We start from the raw sequence: 27,742 nt of genomic DNA on the forward strand, positions 1-27,742 counted from the left end.
GTGGCACTCCCTGTTTTAGTCCCACAGCCACCTGAGGTTTTGGATTGTTCCTTGGCAAACGCCCTGGGACAGGAGCTCCATGGGAGTAGGAGTGTTTCTGCCACACACCTCACGTTCCTGCCCAGGCCCAGCACATCTGCACAGGTCTGGGGCAAAGGTGACAGGGCCCAGACACAGCCCTGGGTGCTGGTGGCTGGAGGCGGGACTGGAGAGGGAGCTTCAGCATGCTGGGGACTCTGGAAGCTGTGATGCCATCTGAGTCCAGCAGGAGAAGGAACCTCTGGTGTCTTAGAGTCCACGGTGCTTCCAGGATATTGAGGTGAAGGTGGCAGCTAGATGGAAAGCAGCTTCTCATATGTCCCCCAGGAGGTGATATGTCCCCAGCTTGTGAGAAGGAGCCCTGACCAGGCATAGGCAAAGCTGCAGTGAGCACAGGGAGCCTGCAGGGTGGTTGATGGCTACAACTGTGGACGATGCCAGATCTCCTTGGCTCTCACACAGGGCCTCAGCTGTCTTTTGGTGACCAGTCAGAAACAGCAGGAGGGATGCAGCACTGATGACGTAGACGTAGGTGTCTTATAGATGTGCTTGCATATGTCGTTTTTCATATTTCCAGCTTTTTGTTCCATAGCATAATTATGTGTTTGAGGATATTGACCGCCAATCAGTGTGACATTTGCCATTCATTTATTCAACTTTTTTAAAAAAACAATGACATTAGACATTTTTATTAGAGAAGCAATCACATTAGTCATAGGAAATACATATAATTTCATAGAAGAAAATAAATACCTCACTACTTAGTGCCATCTACTATAGGCTGAACATATCTAGTCCAAACTCCAAAATGCTCCAAAATCTGAAAATTTTTGAGCCCTAACTTGACATCACAAGCAGAAAATTCCACACCTGTCCTCATGTGATGAGTCACAGTCAAAATGATGTTTTATGCACAAAATTATTTAAAATATTATATAAAATTACCTTCAGGTTATGTGTGTAAGATGTATCAGAAACATGAATGAATTTTGTGTTTAGACTTGGGTCCCATCCCCAAGATAGCTTATTATATATGCACAAATATTTCAAACTCTGAAAAAACCTGAAATCTGAAACACTTCTGATCCCAAGCATTTTCAGTAAGGGATACTCAACCTGTATTAATTTTGTGGCAAATGCCTTTGCAGTTTTTAAAAATATTCTACGACATTCCAGCAACTGCATTGTATTTCTTAGTATGAACAGTGTCCTCACCTGGTGCCTGTGGTTAGACACATGATTTGTCTCCAGTCTTCTTGCTTTGTACAAAGTTTTTAATTCTTATCTACTAACTTCTTATATATATATTTGGGTCAATATTTGGGCTTTTTGTTGTATTCCAGGATCTACTCCTCTACCACTACCACATTGTTTTAATTATGTTGCTTTGTATTACTGTTTATATCAAGTGATACAAATGATCTCATCTCCCATTATCCTTTCTCAATTTTTCACAGCAATTTTTACATAGTTTTTTTTGGGGGGGGTGAGCTTTCTAAATGTAAATTTTTATTAGAATTATGTTCAATTTATTAACTAATTTAGAAATAAATTATATCATTATTGTTTTGCCATCTACCATTATGTATTTCTCTGTTATATATTCAAGTCTTCCTTTATGTATCTCAATAAAACTTTATAGTTTTATTCATATTGATCCAACATATTTCTTGTTAATTTATGCCTAGGACTTTTTTTCATCTTTGTTATTGTTGCCATTTGAAGGTGAACTTGGGTTCCGAGTAGAGTAGTGGCTGCTGATACACAGAAAGCCTGTTGATGTCTTGGTTGTAAGTGAAGATGACACTTCCCCAGTCTCCCCTAGTACTGATAGTAGTTTTTCAGTTGATTCTTTTAGTTTTTCTAAGCTGACAGCTAATGATAATTTTTTAATCTTTTTTTGAGATATTTAAATCTCTTGCTTTTTTTTCTTGTCCTATTGCATTGACTAGCACTTCTAAAACTGTATTACATAATGGTGGTGAGAATAAATCTCACACCAACCTTAATGAATATGCTTTCAGCCTTCTGCTACTATTATGAAGGTCTTGAGTTTAATATGGATATTCTTGATGGGGTTAAGTAAATTTATTCTACTTCTGAACTACTGAGTTTTTAAAATCATGAATACATATTGATTTGATGTACATGCCTTTTGAATATCTGTCAAGATAATCGCCCACTCAGTTGTTCATTTCACAGATTTTGTTGAGTGTCTGTGGTGTTCCAAGCCCTAATGTCAGAAGCTGCAGTCTCCATAAGGGTATTTCTGACCAGGCTTCCTTCTCAGGTCATCTCTCACATCTGGTTGAAGCTGTGATTCTCACTGACCCCATCGCTGTGCCCTTTGAACAGTAGCCCTAGGTCCAATGGTTCAAGCTCCAGAATTCCAGGATAGGGCGGTTGCTGTCCCAGCCTGTCTCACAGCCTTTGGATGGGCCACAGTGGGACCGTCCCTGCTGAAAGGAGGCAGGCTGAGGCCAAAAGAAATACCCATTTGGACTGATGAAAGGACAGCTTTGTGTGCTGGAGCCAGGATTGGGTCATTACTAGGAAACTGAAGCAGCAACACCAACATTCTTATGTCAGGGGAAGGCCAGTTATTTTAATTGTTCCATATTTTTAAAATTATTGCATTTATGTTCATGTTTTTTTCATTTTGCTGTATTTCAGTTCTTCACCACCAGGAGTTTTCCTTGAGAAGGACTATGAAATTTACCGGGATTACAGTGCAGACGGCCAGCTTCTTCACTACAGGTACAACCTGCTGTCTCAGGCATGGCCCGTCTGCTGATATGAGGGTGGCTTCCTTGATGCGTTGGGTATGGGTTAACTGGAGACCAGTCTGGCTCAGCAGGAAGCAGCTAGTGTGGGGGGGCCAGCACAGCCGCCTCCACCGGAGTGCTCGGAAAGTCTGGAAGCTGTAAGCTTCTGGGGCCTGGGTAGAGGCCACTGAGAACTGTCCCCGGACCCACAGGCACATCCTATCTTGGAAGAACCTTGCCACTTCCTAGTTTAGGCAGCTGTGGAGCCCATGGCACTTCCCTCAGCCCCTGGTAGAGGACCAAGGTCCTGGAGGATCCTCAACGTGTGGTCCTCCCCAGGCAGCACTTTCCAGGCCCAGTCTGGAGGATCAGTGTTAGTTGTAGGGAAGAGGGGGTGGCCTTTAGCCTCTCTCAGCCCTGGGTCAGCCTTGCAGAGCATTGGACTGTTCCAGAGACCACCCTCAGGACCCTGGCACCTTCACACTGGGTGGGTGGGGTCCTCCCTTGGCCTCCTGATGCAGCTGAGCAGTCGCCTAGACTTTTCCTTCCTTGCCTTAGTGACTAGTTTCCTATGGGGGACACAGGGCTCAGGGCAGAGTGTGGTTTGTTTGTTTGTTTGTTTTTCGAGACAGGGTCTTACTGTGTTGCCCAGGCTGGTCACGAACACCTGGGCTCAAGCTATCCTTCCACCTCAGCTTCCCGAGTAGGTAGGACTACAGGTGCTCATCACTGCAGCTGGCTTAGGGCACTATTTCTATGGGTGGCCTGGGTGTCCCCAGTGTGGGCCACCCAGGAGCAGCGTCATGACTGAGGAGAAATTAGAAGACCTGAGCAGGCTTTGGCAGTTTGCCCAGTTGAACAAGTGAAGTATGGCAGTGTAACTAGGTTTGTTTGAGTTTGTATTTGCTAAACACCAGGCTGTGGAAGGAATTTGAGACCACCCTGGTCCCAGCAGTGTGGCTATCTGATCATGGCCACATTTCAGAGCCTTCCTGTTCTTCCAAGTCCCCATCGGTGAGACAGGCCAGGGCAGCAGCTGACTCGGTGGTTCCTGTGAACTGACCAAGTCTGTGGAGGAGCCATCCTCACTGCAGATCAGGTTGCGGCTTTGGTCACCAGACTTTTGTTTCCCTGTGGACTGAGCAGGACTCTAGCAGACCGAGGTAGCTGCACCCTTTATGGTGCATATGTCCACCTGGTTTTTGGTGGACAACAATGCCACCCCCAGAGTGTCATTGCCCCCCAAAGCCAAGGTTCACTGGGGATATCTCTGACATCCTCTACAGGCTTCGGGGAAGCAGGTGTACCATGCCACTGCAGCTGTCAGGTGGGGTGAAGAGGATCTTCTGGGCCTTCCTGGGGGTGGGTAGCAGGTCCAGAGCTGAGCCCACCCCAGTGTCCTGCCCCTCTCACCCCTCCCAGGCCACTCTGCTAGCTCAGCCTCCTTTGGCCCCATGGAGCCACCTACAGCCACACAAGCTGACTCACTGGGTCCTGGTCTCACCAAGGTCCAAGAATCTTCTTTGAGGTCCCTGGGCCCCTCTTCCACCCAGTGGCTGTACTTGCTACAGCTGCTGCCTTGTGTGTTCTGCCCCTCTGAGCACTCACTGCCTTGCACCTTGCTGATGATTCCACTTGAGGATCCCATTGGGACCACTGGTGTATCAGTCTGTTGACAGTGTGAGCAGCTGCGTTTCTGGGTTGTCAGTTAAGGATTGGAGACGGAGACCACACGTCCACACTGAGCTCTGTGGGATCTCTATATCCTGGGACTTGGCGGCAGAATACATGCCACCTTGTCAGCTAGCCCAGCGTGTCTGCTGTGAGCACCACCCCAGCCTGAGGGATGCTTCCTGCCTTCGGCCAGTGTGGTCTGTTCTAGTCCAGTGACTTGGTTGGGGGCTACTCTGTGCCAGGCAGCTCAGCTACCCTCCAACCCCTCTACCCACTGCTGTTGTCCTCATCACCAAGACCATGGGACCAAGGTCCGGGGATGTCTGGAGGAAGAGGCTAGGTCCGGAGGAGGGGTGCCAGCTAGGGTGCAAGAGCAAGGCACTCACCTCAATGGGGTTTCTGCATCCTGTGCTGACACGTGTATTTTTAACAGGGAGGGTGGAGCAAGTGAGGGAAGTACATGGTCAGACCCCGTCCTGATTCGTTCTCAGTCCTTTTTGCTGAGAATCTATAACATCCATGTGTTCTCATGGTGAACAGAGGTGGGACTTGCACTCACCAGATCATCAATTGCTTGAAAGCAGGCCTGTGTGTGCCCAACTGAATCTGCCAAGCAAGTTCTTATCATCCAAGTCTCATGATCTATGGCTTCTGGAAAGGGAAGTATTTTTTCCCTGGGAGGTTTTAGTGAGAGGGCCCACTGCATAGCTTGGGCAGAGCCAAGCACAGTTACAGAAGGTGACGACATCCCTGGGGCAGAGTGCTGTGTGTGCCAGGGTCCCGTGCAGAGCTCCTCCTGAGGGAGCATCTGGCTGGACTCCCACCAGGGGCTGTAAGGGTATGAGCTGCCACTACCTTCCAAGTGCTTCCAAAAAGTGAGGGAGGGAACTGGTACCCAGCCCCACACCTGTCCCACTGGCTTGCAGGAAGGGACCAGAGCCAGCCAAGGCTTGCTGGGCTCTGGAGGCCTGGACGGCCACTCTGTGCCCCAGGCATGCCTGGCACTTCCTTTCACAAGCCATCCTCAGTGTAGAAGATCAGCATGATGTCATGTGGGGTGGCAGGAAATAAAGCCCCTGTGAGATCAATTGTAAAAGAAAGCCAGGAGCGGATGCAGTCCGGGGATGCAGCGAAGGCCGCCCCAGCCAGTCAAGCAAATGGCTTCTAGTACTCTCTGCTCATTGGGATAAAAAAATAAGTACCAGCTTGATACCAGCACTCAAGAATTCAAATGAAGAGATTACATCCAGATCAGCAGCTGAAAATGGAGTTGCTGAGCTCACTCTCCCTGCGATTCTCCAGGACCTTCCCAGGTCATAGTCGCCACCCTGGTGTTTTCACATCTTGCAAGGTGGACGCACATGGGCTTTGGGTTTCTTGTGGTGGAGAGCGGAAGTTCCAGATGTAGAGCTCCAGTAGTGACATCTCATGCCCCGAGTAGGGGCAGCTCTGGGGATAGGGGTCAGTGGGTTTGAGAAATATTTAGAAGGTGATGTTGGCAGGATGTGGGGACAGTGTGAGGGAGACAAGCAGGCCAAAACGCAGTGCTCTAGCCAGAGTGTCCATGGGGTCCCACCCAGGAGCGAGGGCAGACCTGCTTGCCAGGACGTCAGCAGCACGTCGTAGCTTTAAGAGTGGGTGTGCTAACCCAGCCTGGGCAGGACTCACAGGGGAAGCTGACCTCCACAGACAAACCTAAGGATGGGGTCTTCGGGGAGGAGGGGATGCAGGAGGAAGCCTGTCCAGGAGCTGCCATGCCCCAATGACTGCTGGAGACCCCTGGGCAGGGACAGCAGTGAGGACACCCCCAGCATCAGTGGTTGTGAGGGCTCAGGGTGACCCAAGCACTAAAGAGGGAAATTGTTTTTCAAACATAATTTCAGACGTATGGCTACTTCTGGTTCTGTGTGAGCATAACCATGTCTGCACTTACCAATTTTGGTGCAGAGGTTTTCTTCTGAAACCTGCGATCTGTTCCCCTTGTTCTTAGGCATCCCCACACACGGCCACAGAGAGGCACTCTGGCTTTGGTGTTGTTCTCGTTTTGGTTTTGTGCAGTGTACTCAATTCTTCCTTTGCAAATAGGCCCTGGGAGACATGGCCTGCAGAGCGCTGAGCTGAATCAAGCCGTTGTCCCTGCCCTGCCTGCCTGACTTCTAGCATCTCCAGGTTTTCCAGCTTCCCTTGTGGTTTGAAAATGTCCACTGAACACCCTGTATTGGGGGTGGCTGATTCCATTTCATTTAGAGATGGGGGGAAGGTTTCTTGCCCTGGTGCCTCCACCCTGCAGAGCTCTGGTACAGGAGTTAGGGAAGGAGTGAGGAGGAGAAGTTCGGGTTTGGGGAATGTGAGGAGAGAGAGCTCTGAGGTCCTGCCTGCCCCTGGAGAGATGGGATGACCTGTGCTCAGGAGGAGGGCCTGGGAGGCCAGCTGGGGAGGCTGGGCTGGGTGGAGCGGGCGGACACATCCCAGGAGGAACCCTGGCAGGCAGCTGAAGGCACAGAGCCATTGAGGCTGCCCAGGGGCCCCAGGGGTGAGGGGCGGCAAGCTCAGCCAATGGACTAAAATGACAGTGGGCGGGGCAGTGGGGTCGGGGGAACACAGGTGTGGGGCTGCAGAAAGATCTGGCAGGGCTCGGGAGCTGCCCTGCCTGGACTGTGGAAGGGCGAGTGAGGCAGGGTGTGGTCTCAGGGCCTCTTAGTGCATCCATCTGTGACATGGAGCCTATGACTCAGGGGCCTTGCATGGGCCTTGGGCATACTTTGAGCAGGTGCTCGGCACACGGACTTGCAGCCAAGCGGTCTCCCCTCCCCATGGTCTGCATGGCCCATTTCCTCCCTCTTCTGCCCTGACTGGGCCAACCACTCTCAGTTCCCCGAATAGAGTGTGTTATCTGACCAGCAAGCCTTTCGGTGACACTCACCCTCGCCCTCCTTGCAACCCGTGGCTTCTTGTCCTATTTCAGGGACCCCAGCTGACAGCTGGGGAGGTGCCTCCTCAGGCCACAGCCCAGCACCTGTGTGGTGAGTGTTGGCTGCGCCCTATACTCCGCCTAGCATGGAGGCTAAGGCAGTATCTGTAGAGTGGTAAATGGAGGCACAGATGTGCAAAAATAAAGGTTCACATTTACTGAGTGTTTTCTGTGTGTCCTCAACTAAGGACTTTATTATACACACATCGTGTTATTGAATCTTCATAATAACTGATGAGGAAACTGAGACAGAAAGATGTTGAATGAAACCTAAGCCTGCGGCAGGGAGTGACAGGTGGTGTTCAGTTCTGGATCTCTTGGGCTTCGCAGCCTTTCACACCATATCTCCCCAGACAGTGGGGGTTGACGCTGCAGCCAGCCCTCAGGGAACTGGCTCTACTGTCCCCTCCACCTGGCTGGCCCCTGGTGGCAGATAGGAGCAGCCTCCAGCAGCCAAGAGGAGAAATCCCAGGAACGAGCACCCTGGCCATGCCTCCCCCATCACCCAGGTGATGAGAAGTTGTAGCCAGAGAGACCCAGCATCAGTCAGGGACAGAAGCAGCAGGACCAGACTGCCCATCTGGCTTGTTGAGATGGTCAGGATTTCCAGTGGATGGACTTATCGGAGACCAACCTCCACACTCAGAAACAGCTGGGCAAGCTAAACAGAACATACAGTCACTCTGAAGTCCTCAGAGGTCTTGCATGACCTGGAGATTGGTGGCCCTGGCACATGTGTGGTGCTGCCCCTCAGGATGATCCGAGAGGCTGAGCAGCTGAGCGGGCCTTGGGGGATTCCTCCAGGCTGGAAGGCCAAACATCCAGTGTTTAGGAACCACCAAAAAGCTGCCTCAGCTCACGGTCTGTGCTTATATTCCTGAAGGGCTACACCTAAAAATAGGGTGAACCATAATTAGACCAGCCCTCAAGGCATGAGCACGGCATCCAGTCACCTCAGCCTCAGACAGGGTTTGGGTGATCTGCCCTTACTCTAACTGCCCACCAGAAACAAGTAAATGCAAAGCCCAAATTATCTCTATAATTTTTCATACATAATGACCAAAATTGTAGTCTAAATTTATCAGGATTTATTAAAAATAGAAACAGACCCACAGATCCACATTTTGGAGTTATCAGACACAGACTGTAATTAATATGATTTATATACATAAAATATTAAGTGGCAATTAAAAATAATCAAATTGATACTTAAAACTGAAAAATACAACAAAAATTAAGAAATCAATAGATGGGTACTATGGTCTGAATGTTTGTGTCCCCCCGCCCACTGCAAATTCATATGCTGAAATTCCAACCACCAAGCCGATGGCATTAGAGGGTAGAGCCTTTGGGGGATGATTAGGTCATGAGGACAGATTGAGGGATTAATGAATGGGATTAGCGTCCTTATAAAAGGCAGCACAAGAGACCCCTCACCCCTTCTACCATGTGAGGACACAGCATCAAGGGACCATCTATGAACCAGAAAACAAGCCTTCACCAGACACCAGATCTGCTGGCACCTGGATCTAGGACTTCCCAGCCTCTAGAACTGTGAGAAATAAATTCCTATCGTTTTTAAGCTACCTAGTTTATGGTATTTTGTTATAGCAGCCTGAACAGACTAAACCAATGGATTTAAGAGCAGATTAAACACAGCTGAATAGAAAATTGGTAAATTGGAAAATAGATCAGAAGAAAATACTTATTCTTAAGTATGGAGAGGCCAAGGGATGGGAAGTACAGCATGAAAACCACATGGCATAGAGTGAGAAGGACTGTAATTGGATTCCCAGAAGAGAGGAGAGAGGAAATAGGGTAAATTAACAATTGAAAAGATAATAGCTAAAAGTTTTCCAGAAATCACAGAAGATGTCAAGCCACAGATTTAAGAAGTGCTGTGAACCCCAAGTGAGAACCACACCTGAGTAGGCTGGGGGAGGGGGCCTGCTCATCTCTTCCTGGACAGTGTCCTGGGTGCAGGACCAGTGAGTGGTGCACATGTGGGCGTCCTGTCCACTTCCTGCCCAGCAGTGTGGCCCAGGGGAGTGTTGCCCATGTAATCAATGAGCCAGTGAGGCTCAAAAGAGGCCCAACAACTAGCGCAACTCCCATTGGGTAGAGGGTCCAGCATTTGGACAGTGCGGCCCTCAGGGATTGTGGGTGTTGGTGGGAGCTGGAGGGACAATGTTGTCTGGGTCCAGGTGAAAGTGGTAACTTGGGACAGTGTCAGGAGAAAATGGTCAGTCATCTTGGAGCTCACAGGAGCCTCTGGCTGAAAAATGGAGCCCTGAGATGCTGGTGCTGTGCCCTGCTGGGCTCAGCTAGACTCCTGGGGCCATTGGCAGTTGACCCCACTGCTGATAGAAGCACAGGCAGGCTTTAGGCCCAGGAGTGAAGCCTGTAGCAGGGCTCAGTGTATGGTTCAGGAAAGATGCACGTGGAATCCAGAGGCAAGAGATCCCTGGGAGGTCCTCAGTTACAGAAGCAGCTGTGTGCCTGGTGCTGGGCTGGAGACAGGAATGGGCAGCAGCCATTATGGAGAGCCCTGGAGGGGAGGGCTATGGGCTGGGCAGTGCATGGACCAAGAAATGGCGCACAGATAGTTTCCAGGGAGGCAGGGTGGGGAGAATGCTGTGGGCCCAGGCTCCCCCACTTTCCCTGAGTAACCATGCCCGTCCACTCCCCACACAGGACCTCCTCGCTCCGGTGGAACTCAGGCACGAAGGAGCGTGTGCTCATCAAGGTGGCTGACCGTGAGCCCAGCTTCCTTGCCCCCCAGGGCAATGGCTGCCCCCCAGACAGTCAACCCGGGGGCCGCTCCCGCAGACCCTCTGGCAGCCAGCACTCGCCCAGCTTACAGACCTTCTCTCCAGAGGCTGACGGCACCGTCTTCTTCCCAGAGAGGAGGCCATCCCCCTTCCTAAAGAGGGCTGAGCTCCCCGGCAGCTGTTCCCCGCTGCTGGCCCAGCCCCGAAAACCCTCCAGTGACTCACAGCCCTCCTCCCCACGCTACGGCTATGAGCCACCCCTCTACGAAGAGCCCCCAGTGGAATACCAGGCTCCCATCTATGATGAGCCCCCAATGGATGTGCAGTATGAGGCCAGTGGGAGCTTCCAGGCCAGTTCACCCCAGAGGTCGCCGGGACGCAAGCCCCGTGCCTTCCTGCCATCGTCCAAGCAGACGCCCCCCTCACCCTGCCAGCAGCTAGTGCTCACCAAACAGAAGTGCCCAGAGCGCTTCATGAGCCTGGAATACAGCCCCGCAGGCAAGGAGTATGTGCGGCAGCTGGTGTACGTGGAGCAGGCGGGCTCCAGCCCCAAGCTGCGTGCTGGCCCCCGGCACAAGTACACACCCAACCCTGGGGGTGGCTCCTACTCCCTGCAGCCCAGCCCCTGCCTGCTGAGGGACCAGCGACTGGGTGTCAAGTCCGGAGACTACAGCACCATGGAGGGGCCCGAGCTGCGGCCTGGCCCAGTGCACACACCACTGCTGCAGGCCCAGGAGGACACCATGTCCTGGTCCAGCCAGCAGGACACCATGTCGTCCACTGGCTACTCCCCGGGCACGCGCAAGAGGAAGAGCAGAAAGCCCTCTCTGTGCCAGGCCCCTAACACCCCTACCACCGACGGCCCAGGGGACCTGCTCTGCGACCAGCCCCTGGCAGAGGAACGGCCCCCCTGCGGGCCCAGCCTTGCCCCAATGAAGCGCACAGAGGATGAGGTGGATGGGGTGCGGGGCACTGCTGAACCCTTCCTGGCACAGGCTCGGCTGGCCTGGGAGGCACAGCAGGTCCACTTCCACATGAAGCAGAGGAGCAGCTGGGATTCCCAGCAGGACGGCTCGGGCTATGAGAGCGACGGCGCCTTGCCACTGCCCATGCCCGGGCCCGTGGTGCGCGCCTTCAGCGAGGATGAGGCCCTGGCCCAGCAGGAGGGCAGGCACTGGAAGAGGAGCACCTTCGAGAAGCTCGGCTTCCCCCAGATCCTGCTCGAGAAGAGCATCTCCGTGCAGACCAATCTGGCCTCGCCGGAGCCTTACCTCCACCCCTCACAGGTGAGGGGTACTGTGGTGAGGTCAGGAGTCCCCAGGCCCCCAGGCCGGCCCGAGAGCTTGGGGACAGCATGTGGGGCGGGTGGGTGAGCAGCAGGCCAGGCTCAGGTGTTTCTGGCGCCCACGATGTTAGTGTGGCACGTAGTGGTCCTTGTGCCTGGCATCTCGAGGCCCTAAGCACAACAGTGGGCTGTGAGGACACAGCTGGCGAGCTCACCCTGAGGCTTCCACAGAGGGTGACTTGGGGCTCTGAGACAGGCTCTTCGGGTCACTTGGAGCTGAGGCCATGCCCTGACTCCAGGCTGCAGAAGCACACAGAGGCCCACAGGGCAGCCTCCCGACACTGTGCCTGGGCCCTGAGGAAAGCGGCAGCTGGGGTATCAGGCACTCTATGGTGGTTCTCAGATCCAGTCCCCAGGTGGTGGCTCCCCAGGCAGGAAGAGCTGCTAACGAGGCCGGCCTGGGGTGTCGTAGCCACAGCTGGAGCCAGAGCAGAGACCCAGCCTGGCATGCTCCCCAGTGGTGCCAGGAGCAGGTGTGGTGCAACCCCCTCAGAGCCCACATGTGGCTCTGTCCAGCAGCTCAGTGCCTGAGCTTCAGTGTCGAAGATCCTCCCTCCTGGAGACCTCCAGGCCCCCAGGACTCCATGTGTTCTGATGCCCTTGTTTTCACTTCCTGACCCTCACTGATCACACCAGGCTGCTGCAGACACAGGAAGCCGAGGCTGAGGGCAGGCCTGGTGTCTCCTGGGTCTGGCTAGTGGCCTGAGAGCCAGGGAGGGTGAAGTAAGAATCCAAAGGGCCTCCTAGAGTGGAGATGGCCTGCCTCAAGAGTTGCCATGTGGCCTTACTGACCCTCCAGGCTGCATAGCTCACAGCAGCTTCCAGTCAGTGTGTCCACCCACTGCTTGTGATATGGAAAGAGGACAGGGCAGAAAGGCTTGGGCCACACAGGTCAAGGTTCCCTGAGAGCAACACAGGGAGGGAGGGTCCTCCTGGAGGACCAGCTCCCAGGGTAAAGGTGGAAAGAAGGGCCTCGGGGTCACATGGATGCCAGGAGAAGTGAGATTGGGATCTAGACACTGGCCTTACTCAGTGTGAGTTGCTGCTTTCTGCCCCTAAAGGAGGACGCTAGCACTTCCTTAGGAGGCAACAGCATGAGATCAGCCCCAGCCTGGGGATGGATCCTGATGCCTTCCTTCCCCCCTGCCATCAGCTGGGTCAGCATGGCTGTTCTGGCTGCTCTGCCTCACCGGGCCCCTCCTGGACCTCCCGCCTCAGGCAGCCTTGTGGTGAGCAGGGCAGCCTCTCACCTGGCTGGGTCAGGGGGGCCCCCAGCACATACTTCTGGGGCTGTGGTCAAGGTGGGTCAGCTGCCTGGCCCACTCCCAGCCGCTAACAGCTCAGCCGCATTTGTCCTTCTCAGTCTGAGGACCTCGGTGCCTGTGCCCAGTTTGAGAGCAGCCGGCAGAGCCGCAGTGTGATGCCCAGCTCCAGCTGCGTCTTCCCTACCTTCACACTGCGCAAGCCCTCCTCAGAGACAGACATTGAGAACTGGGCCTCCAAGCACTTCAACAAGCACACCCAGGGCCTCTTCCGGCGGAAAGTGTCCATCGCCAACATGCTGGCCTGGAGCAGTGAGTCCATCAAGAAGCCCATGATCGTGACCAGCGACCGGCACGTGAAAAAGGAGGCCTGTGAGCTCTTCAAGCTGATCCAGATGTACATGGGCGACCGGCGGGCCAAGGCGGACCCACTGCATGTGGCCCTGGAGGTTGTCACCAAGGGCTGGAGCGTGCAGGGCCTCCGGGATGAGCTCTACATCCAGCTGTGCCGGCAGACCACTGAGAACTTCCGCCTCGAGAGCCTGGCCCGTGGGTGGGAGCTCATGGCCATTTGCCTGGCCTTCTTCCCACCCACACCCAAGTTCCACTCCTACCTGGAGGGCTACATCTACCGGCACATGGATCCCGTCAACGACACCAAAGGTAAGGCCCAGTGTGCAGGACCCTCGGCACCTCCAGGCTCTGCTGCTAGCTCAGGTAAGGGCTGTGGAAGTCTCCTGATCTGTGTCAGGCAGCACCTGGATAGGTCCCGGCAGCCCCAACAGGGCCTGTCACACAGGAGTGCCACCTCTGAGAGGATGCACATGTCTCCTGAAAAACCCCACACCTGGGTTTCTGCTGGGACTTGGGGATTCTCAGGGGCCCTGAGAAGAGCCCCAGGCCATCCTGGCAGAAACAAGGACATGTGGCCTCAGTGTCTCGGCCAGCCAGTGTTCACTCTACTCCAAGTCCACCCTCCCTGACGTGGACAGGGCAGCAGTGGTCAGGCCCCTGCGTGCTTGCTTTCTGCTCCTGCAGCCTAGGGGTGGTGACCACCCTAGTGAGACTCAGGCCGTATGGGTCTGGATGAGGCATCCTCGCAGAAAGCTCCTGTGAGCAGGTCAAGTGTGATGATGGGCTTGTCGTGTTCAGGGCTAGGGAGACCTGAGTTGCCCCAGGGGTCAGAAGTTGGGGCCAGCACAGGTAGCCACTTGCTTATAGCTGCCTGGGGCCATGCAGGAGGCCAGATTGTGCCTAGGGCTCCCGTAGCTGATGTTCTGGGTCCGTCTGGGCCTGGGCTTGGGCCATGGTCCTGTCAGCCAGGCAGCTCCTATGTGGCTAACCTAGTAGCCAGACTGAGTCCCTGGCTGGTCAGAGTGAGCACAGGGCAGACCCATAGGCAGCTCCGTGTCTGTGGCAGGCCATCCATGCCAATGTTGTGGGCATCTACAGGGCACAGCCAGGGAGCCAACACCCAGACAAACGTGCACACATGCACACACACATGCATGCCCTCAGGTCAGACATGCACAGACTGATCTGCTGCAATGAGAGTCTACCCTTGCCAGGCCTTTGCCTCTGAAGAGATTGGGCCCCAGCCCAGATGTTGGGGGAAGTGGCCGCCCCACTGCTGAGGGGCCAGGGTGTGGGCTCACAAAGGCGGGGTGGAGGCTACAGGACTGTGGCAGGTCCTAGAGACAGTGCGTCAGGCATACCCACCATCCAGCACACCAGCTGCTTGTGGGAGATTTTGGAAGGCATGCATTTGTACCCTAGGCATGCGCATTTCGACACAAGATCACAGCAGAGGCAGTGTCTGGCTATGGAGGACCTGCGTGGAGTAGCAGAGCCAGGTGCTGAGCATCCTGCGTCTGGCCCTGTGGGCTATAGTGGGGTCTTGGTGAACTCCAGGCCTTGGTCTTCTTGGGCCTTTCTAGAAGCAGGTGGGGTCCTGGGGCTGTGTTCCTGTTGGCATCATAGTTCACCTTCTCAGCCTCTTCCAGAGGGGCCTTGAAATGTTGCACTTTGAGGTGGAGGCCGTGGAAATGTGTCTCCACTGTTCAGCACAGCACTCAGCCCAAAGTGGGAACCCTGAGAGTAAGCAAGTGAGTAGTTAGGGCTGCTGACCAGCAGATGTGTGGCTGGACCGTACCTGCTGGCTGGGGCTTCTTAGGGGAGTTTGTGTTCCAGGCCGCATTCGGGGGGGCCCCAGGACATTGCCCTTTACACAGAGGTTTGTGTGCCTTTGTCCTGATATCTTATGGGGTCCTGGCTGGCGTGTATAGGGGAATCAGGCCTCTGCCTTGGCAGCCATGGCTTCAAAGACCCCCCCCCCGCCATAAGGCACATGAGATCTCAAAGTACCATATGCGCCAGGGCCTCAGGGTCTGGGGTTCTGTTTGGTCCCACCAGCAAGTGGCCTGCATCCAGGCTGCCACATTAGGGTACCCTCACAGCTAGAATCCAGTCTGCAGCCACAAGATCTGCTCCTAGGTTCATCTGTGAGAGGCCCTGCTTGGCCCTGAGTCCAGATGAGAGGCTTCTACGTACAAGGTGATCGTCCCTTCTCAGATGGGCCTCACGCTCCCTCCAACCAGCCCCCTGTCCCTGGGAGGCGCCACTTTTCACATGCAGGTAACATTGGTCAGAAAGACAGGCCCCATCAGCACAGGAAGATGTAGCCTGTGCCTTGGAGGCCTTAGAAAAAGAAAACTGCAACCCACAGGGACAGGATACCTGTCTGCGGGCACATGTTCAGGGGCAGAACTGAGCCTGGCTCCCATGCCTGGTGCATTGCCCTCAACCACCTGCTTGCCTCAGCCTCAGGAACCCCTGATTGACTCATCCACCAGCATCTGTGTGACCTCCACTATGTGGTCACCACCCCCAGGGACCAAGGCACCGTGAAGTGAGCCCCAGCTCAGCCTGTCCCATGTGTGGCTGTACCTTTTTGCCAGGCACCAGCTGGGAGTCTCCTGGTTTGTGCCCAGGACCTCCCTCAACAGGCCCTCGACAGAGACATTGAGGCACACTTGGTGGATACAACAGACTTCACTCTCCCACCTGTTCCACAAAGGTAGTACCTGTTCCACTACTATATGAGCACTTTGGAAGGCTGCAGACCCTGAGGGCTTTTACCCACTGCTCAGCTGCATGCATTCAACAAGACTTCCTGGAATCTGGTTCATGATGACAAATTGCACATTTGCTTTGACTCTGCCTTGAACTCTTGCCAAAAAAAAAAAAAAACTGAAGATTTAGAACAAAGGAAGGTGAATATAAATAAACATTAAAAAAAAAACAATAGTGAAGGAATCTTTAGAACGCTAAAAAAACCCACAAAGGAATGTCAGATGGTGCAGCCGCTATGGAACATAGTATGGTGATTCCTCAAATAATTAAAAATAGAGGCCAAGTGTGGTGGCTCACGCCTGTAATCCCAGCACTATGAGAGGCTGAGGTGGGAAGATCACTTGAGCTCAGGAGTTCAAGACCAGCCTGAACAAGAACGAGACGCTGTTTCTACTAAAAATAGAAAAAATTAGATGGGCATGGTGGCAAGTGCCTGTAGTCCCAGCTACTCGAGAGCCTGAGGCAAGGGGATTGCTTAAGCCCAGGGGTTTGAGGTTGCTATGAGCTAGGCTGATGCCACTGCACTCTAGCCCGGGCAACAAAGCAAGACTCTGTCTCAAAAAAAAAAAAAAAAAGAATTACCATGTGACCCAGCAATTCTACTTCTGGGTCTGTACCCAAAAGAAATGAAAGCAAGGATTCTAGTAGATATTTGTACACCCATGTTCATAACACATTATTCACAGTAGCTAAAAGGTGGAAATAACCCATGTGTCCATCAGCAGATGAATGGATAAACAAAAGGTATATACCAAGTGGTATATACATAAAGTGGAAAATTATTCAGCCTTAAAAAGGAAATTCTGACACATGCTACAACATGGATAAACCTTGAGAATATTATGCTGGTGAAAGAAGCCAGTCACTGAAAGACAAAGGCTATGATTCCACTTCTGTGAGGTGCCCGGGGTAGTCGAATTCACAGGTACAGAAAGTAGAAAGGTGGATGCCAGGGACTGAGTGTAGGGAGAAATGGGGAGTTAGTGTTTAACGGGTACAGAGGTTTAGTTTGGGATGATGACAGAGTTCTGGAGATAGATGGTGGTGATGGTTTGCACAACCATGTGAATGTACTTAATGCCACTGAACTATATACTTAAAAATGATTAAAATGGTAAATTCTATGTTATGTATATTTTACCACTATTTAAAAAACCCATAAAGACAAAATGGGAAAGGAAGAATAACTGTTTTGGAAGCTGGAAGCATATGGACAAGTGGCAGGAAACTGACATGGCAGACCAAGACAGTAGGAAATCTGAGAAACTGAAGCAGGTAGCAAACCCTTAAAAGCTCAAAAGTAGGTAGAGCCAGATGGTTCTAGCAATGGGGGAAGGGAGGTCCCTGAAGTTAAAAACAAAAGGATTGGTGAAAGTTTGTTTAAGAAACAAAACAGCTACAGTGGGTAAGAACATATATTCTGAGTCCAGACTGGACTCAAATCCCAGCTACACTATCAAAATAGGCCATAATCAGGGACATGAAACAAGTTACAGTAAATGTTAAGGAATGTAAATCATAGAAAGTGTGTTCTGCAGCCACAATAGAATTAAATTAGGCATCAGTAACACAAAGATACCTGGAAAATCCCCAAGTATTTAGAAACTAAAGAACATATTACTGAATAACCGATTTGTCAAATAAAAATCAAAAGGGAAATTAGTATTTTGAAGTAAAAGGAAATGAAAACAAAACATAGTAAAATTTGTAGGATGCAGCCAAAGCAGTTCTTAGAGGGAACCTTATAGCATAGCACCTAAATGGCTGTATTAGAAAAGAAGATCTCAAATTAATGACCTCAGCTGCTGCTTTAAGAAACTTTTTTAAAAAAGTAAATTATACCAAAAGTAAGCAGAAGAAAGAAAATAATGAAGATAGTGGTAGAAATCAAATGAAAAGGAAAAAAAAGACAATAGAGAAAATCAGTGAAATAAAAAGCTGATTCTTGCAGAAGATTGATAAAATTGATAAACCTCAGCCAGACTGATCATGACAAAAAGAGTGAAGACATAAATTACCATCAAGAATGAACCTGGTGCAGTGTTATGCACCTGTGGTCTCAGCTACTCTGGAGGCTGAGGTGGAAGGATTGCTTGAGCCCAGGAGTTCATGACCAGCCTGGACAATATAGCAAGACCCCAACTCAAAAAACAAACAAACAAAAGGAATGAGAGCTTATATCACTACAGATTCTACAGATGTTAAAAGGATAATAAGGACATATTATGAACTTTATGCCAGTAAATTTGTAAATTTAGAGGAAATGGAAAAATTCCTTGAAAGATATAAGCTACCAAGCATCATTTAATAAGAAATGATCTAAAATAATGTAAAAAGTCATATATACATAAAAAATTGAATTGGTACTTAAAAACCTTCCTACAAAGAAAATTCCAGGCCCAAATGGCTTCACTGGTGAATTCTACCAAACATTTAATTGTTTGTATAGCAATTCTACATAATCTTTCAGAAAATTGAAGCAGAATATTTCTTAATTCATTCTATACTAAAATCAGAAAAGAATATTAGAAAAAAGGAAGTATCCCTCATGAACATAAATGCAGAAATTCCTAACAATATTTTAGCAAGTTGAACCCAGAAATATATAAAAGGGATAATGCATCTTGACTAAGTAGAGTTTATCCAAGGAATGAATGGTTGGTATAATGTTAAAAAATCCATCAATATAAATCACCATATCAACAAAGTAAAAAACATATCATCTCAATAGGTGTAGAAAAAGCATTTGACAAAATTGAACAGTCCATTCTTTTTCTTTTTTTTTAAGATACAGTGTCTCATTATGTTGCCCAGGTTAGACTCAAACTCCTGGGATCAAGTGATTCTCTCACCCCAGCCTCCACAGTAGTAGACTACAGGCATGTGTGCCACTATGCCTGGCTAATATTCCATTCTTGATAAAAACAAACTAAGAATAGAAAGGAACCAGCCAGGTGCGGTGGCTCACACCTGTAATCCTAGCACTCTGGGAGACCAAGTCAGGAGGATCAATTGAGCTTGAGAGTTCGAGACCAGCCTGAGCAAGAGCGAGACCCTGTCTCTACTAAAAACAGAAAAATTAGCCAGGCATGGTGGCAAGCGCCTGTATCCCAGCTACTCAGAAGGCTGAGTCAGAAGTATTGCCTGAGCCCAGGAGTTTGAGGTTGCTGTGAGCTAGGCTGATGCCATGGCACTCTAGCCCGGGCAACAGAGCAAGTCTCTGTCTCAAAAAAATAAATAAAAATAAAAAATAAAATAGAAGGGAACCTCTTCACCTTGGTAAAGGGAATATATAAAATACCTGTAGTACTCAAAAAGAACTGAAAACAGGTGCTCAAACAGATCAAACAGATACTTGTATACCAGTGTCCACAGCAGCACTATTCACAATAGCAAAAAGGTGGAAACAGCCCAAGCATCCATCACAGATGAATGGATAAACAAATGTGGTTTATCCATACAATGAAATTTTATTCAGCCATTAAAAGAACGAAATTCTTACAGGCTACAACATGGATGAACCTTGAAAACGTTGTGCTAAGTGAAAGAAGCCATACATAAAAGGACAAATATTGTATGATTCCACTTACATGAAATATTTAGAATAAGCAAATTCATAGAGACAGATGGTATGCTTGGGGGTGGGGTGGGAACAGGGAGTTATTGCTTCATGGGTACAGAGTTTTCTTTGGGAAGATAAGAGGGCTGGAGAGGCAGATAGTGATGATAGTTGTACAACATTATGAATGTAGTTAATGCCACTGAACTGTACTTTAAAAATCATTAAATGGCTAGTTTAGGCTTATATTTTACCGCAGTTAACAATATATAGCCAGCATCATACTTAACGGTCAAAGACTGAGTGCTTTCCCCCAACATCAGCACTAAGGTAGGGACCTCCAGTCTCACCACGTATACTCAACACCATCTGGAGGACTTAGCTGGTGCACTAAGTCATGAAGAAGAAAGAAAAGGTATCCACACTGGAAAGGAAGTGTACGCTTGTCTTTATTCACAGATAACATGATCCTCTATATAGAATAACCTGTGGAATCTACAAAAATACTACTACAACTAATAAGTGAGTTTAGCAAGGTTGCAGGCTACAAGTCCAATATATAAAAATTAATCATATTTCTATATACTAGCAACAAGCTATTAGAAATTGATATTTTTAAAATGCCATTTGAAATAGCATTTAAAAATATAATATACTTAGAGATAAATCTGACAAAAGATGTGTAAAACCTCTATAGCAAAAAGTACAAAATGCTGTTGATCATTAAGCCTAAATAAATGAAGAGGTTACTGTGTTCATGAATCAGAAGAGAGGTGGTGAGGAGAGATTGTTCGTTATCTCCCAGCACGTCTTCCTCTGCTTCCCTAACAAAATAATTTTTAGCTGGGGGGGCAGGGGAGAGACTCAATATTGTTAACATATCTACCCAAATTGATCTATAGATTAAATCCTAATAAAAATTTTAAGTTTTTTTTTAATTTTGGAACTTGACAGGCTAATTCTGAAATTCATAGAAAATACAGAGGACCTAGAATAGCTAAAAAACTCCTTTGAAAAAGAACAAAACTGGAGGACTTACACCACCTGACTTGCTGTAAAGCCACAGTAATCAAGAGAGTGTGGTATTGACATAAAGGCAGACAGTGGGTGAGTGGAGCAGAGTGGTGAGTTCAGGAATAGACCCCATATGTATGGATCATTTTTCCCAGCAGTGCAAAGTCAATATAGTGAAGAAAGGATAGTCTTTTCTCAAATGGTGCTGGAAGAACTGGATATCCAAATGCAAAAAAAGATGAATTTCCACCTATACTTTGCTCTATACACAAAAATTAACTGAAAATTGATCATAAACCAAAATATAAAACCTAGAAGTATAAATCTTTTAGAACAAAACATTGAAAATCTTTGTTTTCCTGAGTTAGGCAAAGATTTTTATATAAACATTGATAAATTGGACTTAATCAAAATCAAATCTCCTACAAAGACATTGTTAAGAGAATGAGAGGATAAGCCAGTTACGACTGGTCCATGTGGTGATGGATTAGGGTTGGAAGCATCAGTGTGAACCCATGTTTGCAGAATATGGATACAAATGGCTGCATATGGAAGCCTTTGTGGCCGCATGTGTACACAGGTCAGTACACACACATTTCCTCAGTGTGTCAGCTGAGAAAGCCTGGAAAATGACACCCCAGCAGCAATGAGCACATCTAATACCAGATCTTGGTTTCTAGAGATCTAGAATCATTGGCTGATTCCAGGCCTGGTGCAGGGAATATACTAGATGTAGTGTCAAAAGTAAGGAGGTGGTGGGAGAGGATGGGGCTATCCTAGGGACACTGGAGCCAACAGACAGAGCTCTCAATGGCCAGGGCAGGAGCAATTTGAGCAACAAAATAAAGTCACATTGGATTGTCACCCAAAGTATAAAATAAATATCTGTAATCCATACTGATATAAATAAATGATAGATAGGAATAGACACATCTATGAAGAATAATTACAAATAATTTATGTAGATACTCCACCCTTTTCATCCAAAGAGGATGGTGTGGAAGGGGAAACAGTGACACTACAGTGCAGAAACCTGACAGGCATGACCTTAGCCAGGTGACCAGAGTTGACAGCAACAAGTCCTGTTGTGCAGAGTGGGAGACATGGCCAGGTTTGCCTGAGGGGAGCCCAGCCCCCTCCTCTCGCTCTCTTCTCTCAGCAGTGCCCGGCATGAGACCAGCCACCTTTGCTGCTTTGTTTCCATTGGTTTCCTGGCTGGCAGGTGGGCTGAGTGCCTCCTCGCCAGCTCAGGAGCCCATGCCGGTGGGTGGCTGCCCCAGCCTTGCTGTCAGCCAGAAAGCCAGGAGCTGACTACACCCCGCCCCACTGAACAGGAGCTTCCCTGCTCCTTCCACCCACTCCAGCATGGCAAGGGCCAACTTCCCGGTCCTTGCACTGTGTGCCACACACCCCCAGAAACGCTCAGTCCCCAGTTGGATGGGGTCATTCCCATAGGCCCAGGGGCCTCCTCACCAACCAGGCACGGGAACTGTGTGGGCATTTGTGTTCTGTGGTCCTCACGGTTCTCTTTGCTCCCCAGTGACACAGCACATAAAAGCGCTCCTGGAAAGAAACACTAAGAAGAAGTCCAAACTGAGAAAGAAACCCAAGCCTTATGTTGAAGAGCCGGATGGTAGGGCCTCCTGCAGCCCCCGTGTGCTGCATCTGCACAGCTCTGCTCTCCAGCCATGGCCGCCTGGCCTTCTCTTCTCTAACCGCTTCTGGGCTGGGGATTGGGGCCACTAACCTCAGGCCTGGGACCTCCTGAGTGAGCTGGAGAGACTTGCCACATCTTGGTGGTGCTCAGAGCAGTTTCCACCTTGCTTGGTGGGTTCTTGGTGGGGCGGGCTGTGAAGACTAGCTGGCCAGGGCCTACCGGAGTTGCCCCCCCAGGTGAGTGATTGGGCCTGGCCGGCATTCAGAAGTCAGCAGGGAACCTCCCCTCTTTGATGGTGGGCTCCCAGGCCTCCCCCGCCAGAGTCCTCCCCACCCATGTACTCCCCTGCCCACCTCCTGGCCCTTCCCTGGGCCCTGGCTCAGGACTACCCCACCTGGCCAGAGCCCCAGGAAAGCCCTGTAAACTCAGGAAACCCAGGGCTGTGCCCTCCCTGCAGGCCAGGTCAGCTCCTTCCTGCACCAGGGCCGCTGGGACTGCCCCACCAAGCCCTGCCTCAGGCTTGCTCAGCTGTCTGGAACCTCTGCCACCTTCTCTCTGTTCCATTCCCTCTAGGAAGCCCTCTCTGACCACATGTGGCCCATGGGGCCCCAGCGCAGGGCCAGGGGGCTTTCTGTAGATGAGGCCTGCTTAGGGCAAACTCAGGGGCCAGCAGGAGGATGCAGGGTTGAGAGAGACCCTCATGGGCAATGCCAGGATGTCACATGCGGGGTTGGGTACTTGTCCTCACCCTGTGGCCTCCCAGGCTGCCCTTAGCAGGTCTGTGCCAGGGCCTACCTGCCCAGCCTCACCCAGCTGCAGGCCAGGGACAGTATGGAAGGAGCTCTGAGCTCCTGCCTGAGCCGGTGGCTGGCAGCCTAGAAGCTGGACAGACACTGGCTGACCGTGAGTCTTGTTGCTGCAGCCAGGTGGGGCAGGGAACAGGCTCTTGTGGACCTAGGGGTAGCCAAGCAGGACACTGCAGCCCAAGGTGGATCAGGAGCAGGACCCATCCTGGACCCAGCATGGCCCTGGCCACACCCTGCAGCCTTTGAGGCCTGTGACCTAGGCACTGAGGCCCCCAGGGTAGGCCTGGGCCCCAGGCACAGCAGCACATCCCTAGGAGAGTTACTTCTGTTGATTCCTTTGTGGGCAGCCATCTCACCTGTAAAACTGGGCTTGACTGCAGCCAGGTGAATGGAGCTGAGGGCTGAGGTCCAGACAAGGCTAGCTGGGGCAGTGGACTTTGAGCAGAGCACCCCATAGGGTGAGGGCCTCCCTGTGCTGGTCGTGGGCACTGCCCATTCGCCCACCTCAGATACTTAGCAGGGCCCCTTAGTGCCTGGCCCTGTGCCCAAGGCAGCATAAGCAGAGGTTAGCCTAATCCCCTAGACCTTGGTGTAGCCTCTGCCTCAGCACTGGTCCACACCCCCATCTGCTGAGCACTCACTGGTACGAGGCTCTAGGCCCAGCCCTTCACAGGCACCCACGAGACAGGTGTCCTCATCCTGCAAGGAGGAAACTGAGACACAAAGAGGTCATCATGCCCACTTTCACCAGCTAAGAGGTGGTGGACCCAGGATCTCCCAGACCACAGCATGCTGTGGGGATGACCTGGTCCCAAGCAGACTTAGGCTGAAGGCCTGGGTGTTTGTCCCACCAGGGGCCATCTGGGACAGGAGGTCAGGGCCTGTCTTCCCACAGGGACAGTAATCAGGCATCTCAGCCACTGAGCTCTGGGCCTGGGCCTGGGCTTCTGCCACCTGCTGTCTTCCTCTTCACCTGCTCAGGCTCTGAACTGTCAGAGTACAGCCTGGGTCCTACTTGTTTAAGCACCACCCATCCTTGCAAAACAAGGGAGCCTCAGAGCCTGCCCAGAAGGGCCAGATTGGCCTGTGGTAGAAGGTTCCAAAGGTTCCACACTGTCCCCTACTGGCTGAGGCGGGAACCAGGGCCTGTGAGTCACAGGAACCTGGGACAGGTTTTCCAGGACTTAAACGTCTATGAAAAAATTTTGTTTCATTTTGGTTACTCTGAAATAGAATCCCCTTAATTTCATGATAATTACAAATGAATAGATTTTCATGTGTTTTTGGAAGTGGGGTCCAAGGACCCCTATGTCCTCAGCTGTCCACAAGAAACTGCTTCCTTTCAAAGAAGACAAAGGTGTTCCGATTGGAGAGCCCAGATCCAGAGGCCTCCCTCATCCTGGTTGTTGGCAGAGCCAACGGGGCGGGTGGGGCTCCAGAGGAGGGGCATGCCCCAAGCCCAGAAGCACAGGGTCCTGTCCATTTGTGGCAGCCTGGCCTGGGCTGGTTTCTCTTGGTGTGTCCTCTCCTGCTCCCCTTCCCAGCCTAGGCCAGGGAGCTGCCAGGCACATTCAAGACCTGCCCTTGGCAGGGGTTACCTCCTTGCCTCTCTTCTCCTCTCCCCTCCTCTCACACCTTGCCCACAGATGCCCACTCAGGTGATGCTGCCCCACCCCATCCCTCCAGAACTATCAGCTAGAACTTCTGATGCCTGGAGCTGAGCTTTAGAAAGCCCCTCAATTGAGAAAGACCGGGCCCTCCTTATAGAACTCAGTGGCCCCTCCTCCCCCGGCACTGGCCCAAGTTGCTGGGTGTCTCCAGGCCTGCTCAGCAGAGGCCAGAGGCCAGGGAAGGCCTAAAGCAGAGAAGAGCTCCCCAGGGCCCAGGTCCTGCCCTGTTCTAACTGTGACTCTTTGCAGGGAACAAGCCTCCTCCCCAGCCTGCCCCTCCTGTTCCTGGGTGGCCACGGGAGGGCTGGGAGAGCTGGTAGAGGGGTTTCTCCCCCAGCCGGGACCCTCTGGAGGTAGGGAAGTGCCCCTTGGGGCTCTGCTCTAAAGGACATTGCCTGGGAGAGCATGAGGACTCATGGTGCTGGGCAGGGGATAGCCGGGGCCTGGTCAGCCCAGACCCCAAGGGCCCTTGAAGGAGCTGCCTCTGCTCACCCCTCTCTTGGCCCTGTACCCACACGTCCACACCAGGCTGACCAGCACCCATTCTTTTCCAGGGGTGGCGATAAGCACATATGCCAAGTACTGTTACCACAAGCTGCAGAAGGCAGCCCTGACGGGGGCCAAGAAGGTACTGGCGCTTCTCGAGGAACTGGCAGGGTTGGGCAGGCAGGGGCCCTTGGGTGGGCACAGTTTGTGGGGAGCCATGGCTAGCCATGTAGAGGGTGTTGTGGGGAGCCCCAGGGAGCTGCTGCTTGGCTGCACCCACCCTGAGAATCCCCAGCCTCCACTCAGGCCAAGAGACCACCCCTCTGGAAGTGCCTTGGCAGGCTGTCCCTGGGCCCAGGGGAGGCCCATGCTTAGGCTGCAGTGCAAGCCCTGGAGACCATCTGCTAGGCCCAGCAGCCCCCAGAGCCCAGGCCCCCCGCTAGGCTCTCTACCCCAAGGCCAGGCAAGCCAGTCCGGACCCCAGACACAGTTGGCCCCTCCACCCTGCGTCCCACAGGCCTTCATCCTCCCTGCCCTGAGCTGTCCCTGCTCACCACCCCCACCAGTTCTGTCTTCAGTCCTCTAGAGGATGCCGAGCCTTCAGTCGCCACACAGTGGGACCTTGCTCCCTGACCTGAACATGCTCTCCTGTCTTTCTAGGCCAGGTGTGCGTCTGTACCCCATTCTCCCTGCAACCCTGCCCCACTCAGGAAGTCCCCGTGGTCCCCTGTGCCTATCCCAGAGCCTGGCCTCTCCCACTTCCTCTCCCCTCTGATGCAGAAGCACCCCCAGATCTGCCAACCTGGCTTCCACCATGGTTCCTGGCAGCCCAGACTGGCCATGCAGGAGTCACTCCCCTTCCTACATGACACTCCTGCTGCTATAAATGGCCCAGCAGGAGGCCCTTGGTGACTCAGGGGACAGGGTTCTGGGGCTTCCTGGGGCTGGGGCTGCTCTGGTTCAGCAGAAGCCTGGAGTGCATAGGGATGAGAGGAGAGGAGGCTGAGCCAGGGACAGCCCTGGGAGGGGTGCAGGGAGAGGAGGGCTGGAAGCAGAGAGGCCAGGCCAGACAGGGACGTGAGAGCCGGGCTGTCTTCACAGGGGCTAAAGAAGCCCAACGTGGAAGAGATCCGGCACGCCAAGAATGCTGTGTTCAGCCCGTCCATGTTCGGCAGTGCGCTGCAGGAGGTCATGAGCATGCAGAAGGAGCGCTACCCTGACCGGCAGCTGCCCTGGGTACAGACTCGGCTCTCTGAGGAGGTGCTGGCGCTCAACGGTGACCAGACAGAGGGCATCTTCAGGTGCTGCAGCAACCCTGGGCCCTGGGTGTGGGAGCCACAGCTGTGTGTCCACTGGGTCTCCAGCAGGCAGGGGCTATTAAGCCTCAGGCCCACCAGGCCTGCTTCTGTGCCCCCACCTAGGAGCAGACAGAAGGGCATGGCTGCTGTGCAGAAGCTGCCACCGAGGGCCAGGAGAGGCAGGGCAGGCCCCGTGCTTAGGAGGCAGGTCAGCTGGGTCTTCCCCGAGAATGGCAGCACAGCCAGCCAGGGATGGTGCCCTGCAGAAATGGTCCCCAGGGGTCCAGAGGGTGCTTGGACACCAGCCACAGGTGGTGCCCAAGACATGAGCCTCAGAGAGGACATGTGGCTGGCAGAGCAGAGCCTGCAGCCAGGCAGCTCACTGTCCTCACTTCGAGCAGAGAACAGACAGCCCCTGCCCTGTGGGGAGTTGCAGGAGGCTGTGCAGTCACCTGTTGTCATGACTGACCTGTCAGGACTAGGGGTGCCTAGGCCCCAGAAGGACAGCTGGGGAAGCTGAGGCATGCGGGTTTGAGCCTTCATGGCCCGGCAGAGGGAGATGTCTACATGGGGAGTCAGCAGAGGGTCTAGGAAGGTCCAGGTGGGCTGGGGAGAGGTGTGGGGCAGGAGCCTAGAAGAGGGCAAAGGGGCCCTGAGCCACACTGCCCACCGTGGTGGGACAGAGGCCACTCAGGGCCACAAGAGGCCTTGAGGCTCTGCCCCCTTCCCCCATCAGCAGGGGCCATCAGGAGGGAAGTGTCCAGGCTGAGGCATGAAGCCCCCGGGCAGGCTGAGCTGCTCCAGTCAGACCTGCCCTGTGCTCCACAGGGTCCCTGGGGACATTGATGAGGTGAATGCCCTGAAGCTGCAGGTGGACCAGTGGAAGGTGCCTGTGGGCCTGGAGGACCCCCACGTCCCTGGTGAGCCCTCAACACAGCAGCAAGGCAGGCCTAGCTCAGGCAGTGGGGTCTCAAGGGGTCCCCTGGGCCCCTGGTCCACATCCACAGTCCAGAGGGTAGACAGCCATTCAGGCCAAGACCTCCATCCACTCTCCCTTCCTGGGGTCACCCACAGCCTTGCCCCTCTGTGCATACTGGCACTGTGGCCACACCTCAGGACCCTCCTTCTCCACCTCTGGGCCCACCCTGTTTCTCCTCCCCTAAGTGCTACAACAGTTCCCCAGCCCACCTCCAGCACAGACACCCTCCTGCCCATTGGACAGTTTCCCTGGGTGTCCTAGGGGTATCCCAAGTTCGGCCTGTACAGGGCATCCCAGCCACTCCCTGTCTGCTG

The 27,742-nt window shown here is 52.3% G+C and overlaps 1 protein-coding gene across 3 annotated transcripts in view; it reads left to right on the plus strand.

Annotated features, from left to right (window-relative positions):
• The window catches only part of ARHGAP39 (Rho GTPase activating protein 39), a 119,149-nt gene that overhangs the window by 89,261 nt on the left and 2,146 nt on the right, over positions 1-27,742 (plus strand). For 2 of the 3 annotated variants that reach the window (XM_045561151.1, XM_045561150.1), the window contains 7 exons: positions 2,713-2,796; positions 10,144-11,506; positions 12,929-13,490; positions 22,073-22,165; positions 25,220-25,293; positions 26,253-26,452; positions 27,239-27,369. In XM_045561151.1, coding sequence (XP_045417107.1) covers positions 2,713-2,796; positions 10,144-11,506; positions 12,929-13,490; positions 22,073-22,165; positions 25,220-25,293; positions 26,253-26,452; positions 27,239-27,369 — 2,507 coding nt within the window. The remainder of the gene's footprint in view (positions 1-2,712; positions 2,797-10,143; positions 11,507-12,928; positions 13,491-22,072; positions 22,166-25,219; positions 25,294-26,252; positions 26,453-27,238; positions 27,370-27,742) is intronic. The other variant, XM_045561152.1, reaches the window with a different exon arrangement.

This window comes from Lemur catta, chromosome 9 (genome assembly GCF_020740605.2).
Source record: "Lemur catta isolate mLemCat1 chromosome 9, mLemCat1.pri, whole genome shotgun sequence".
Classification (NCBI taxonomy): domain Eukaryota; kingdom Metazoa; phylum Chordata; class Mammalia; order Primates; family Lemuridae; genus Lemur; species Lemur catta.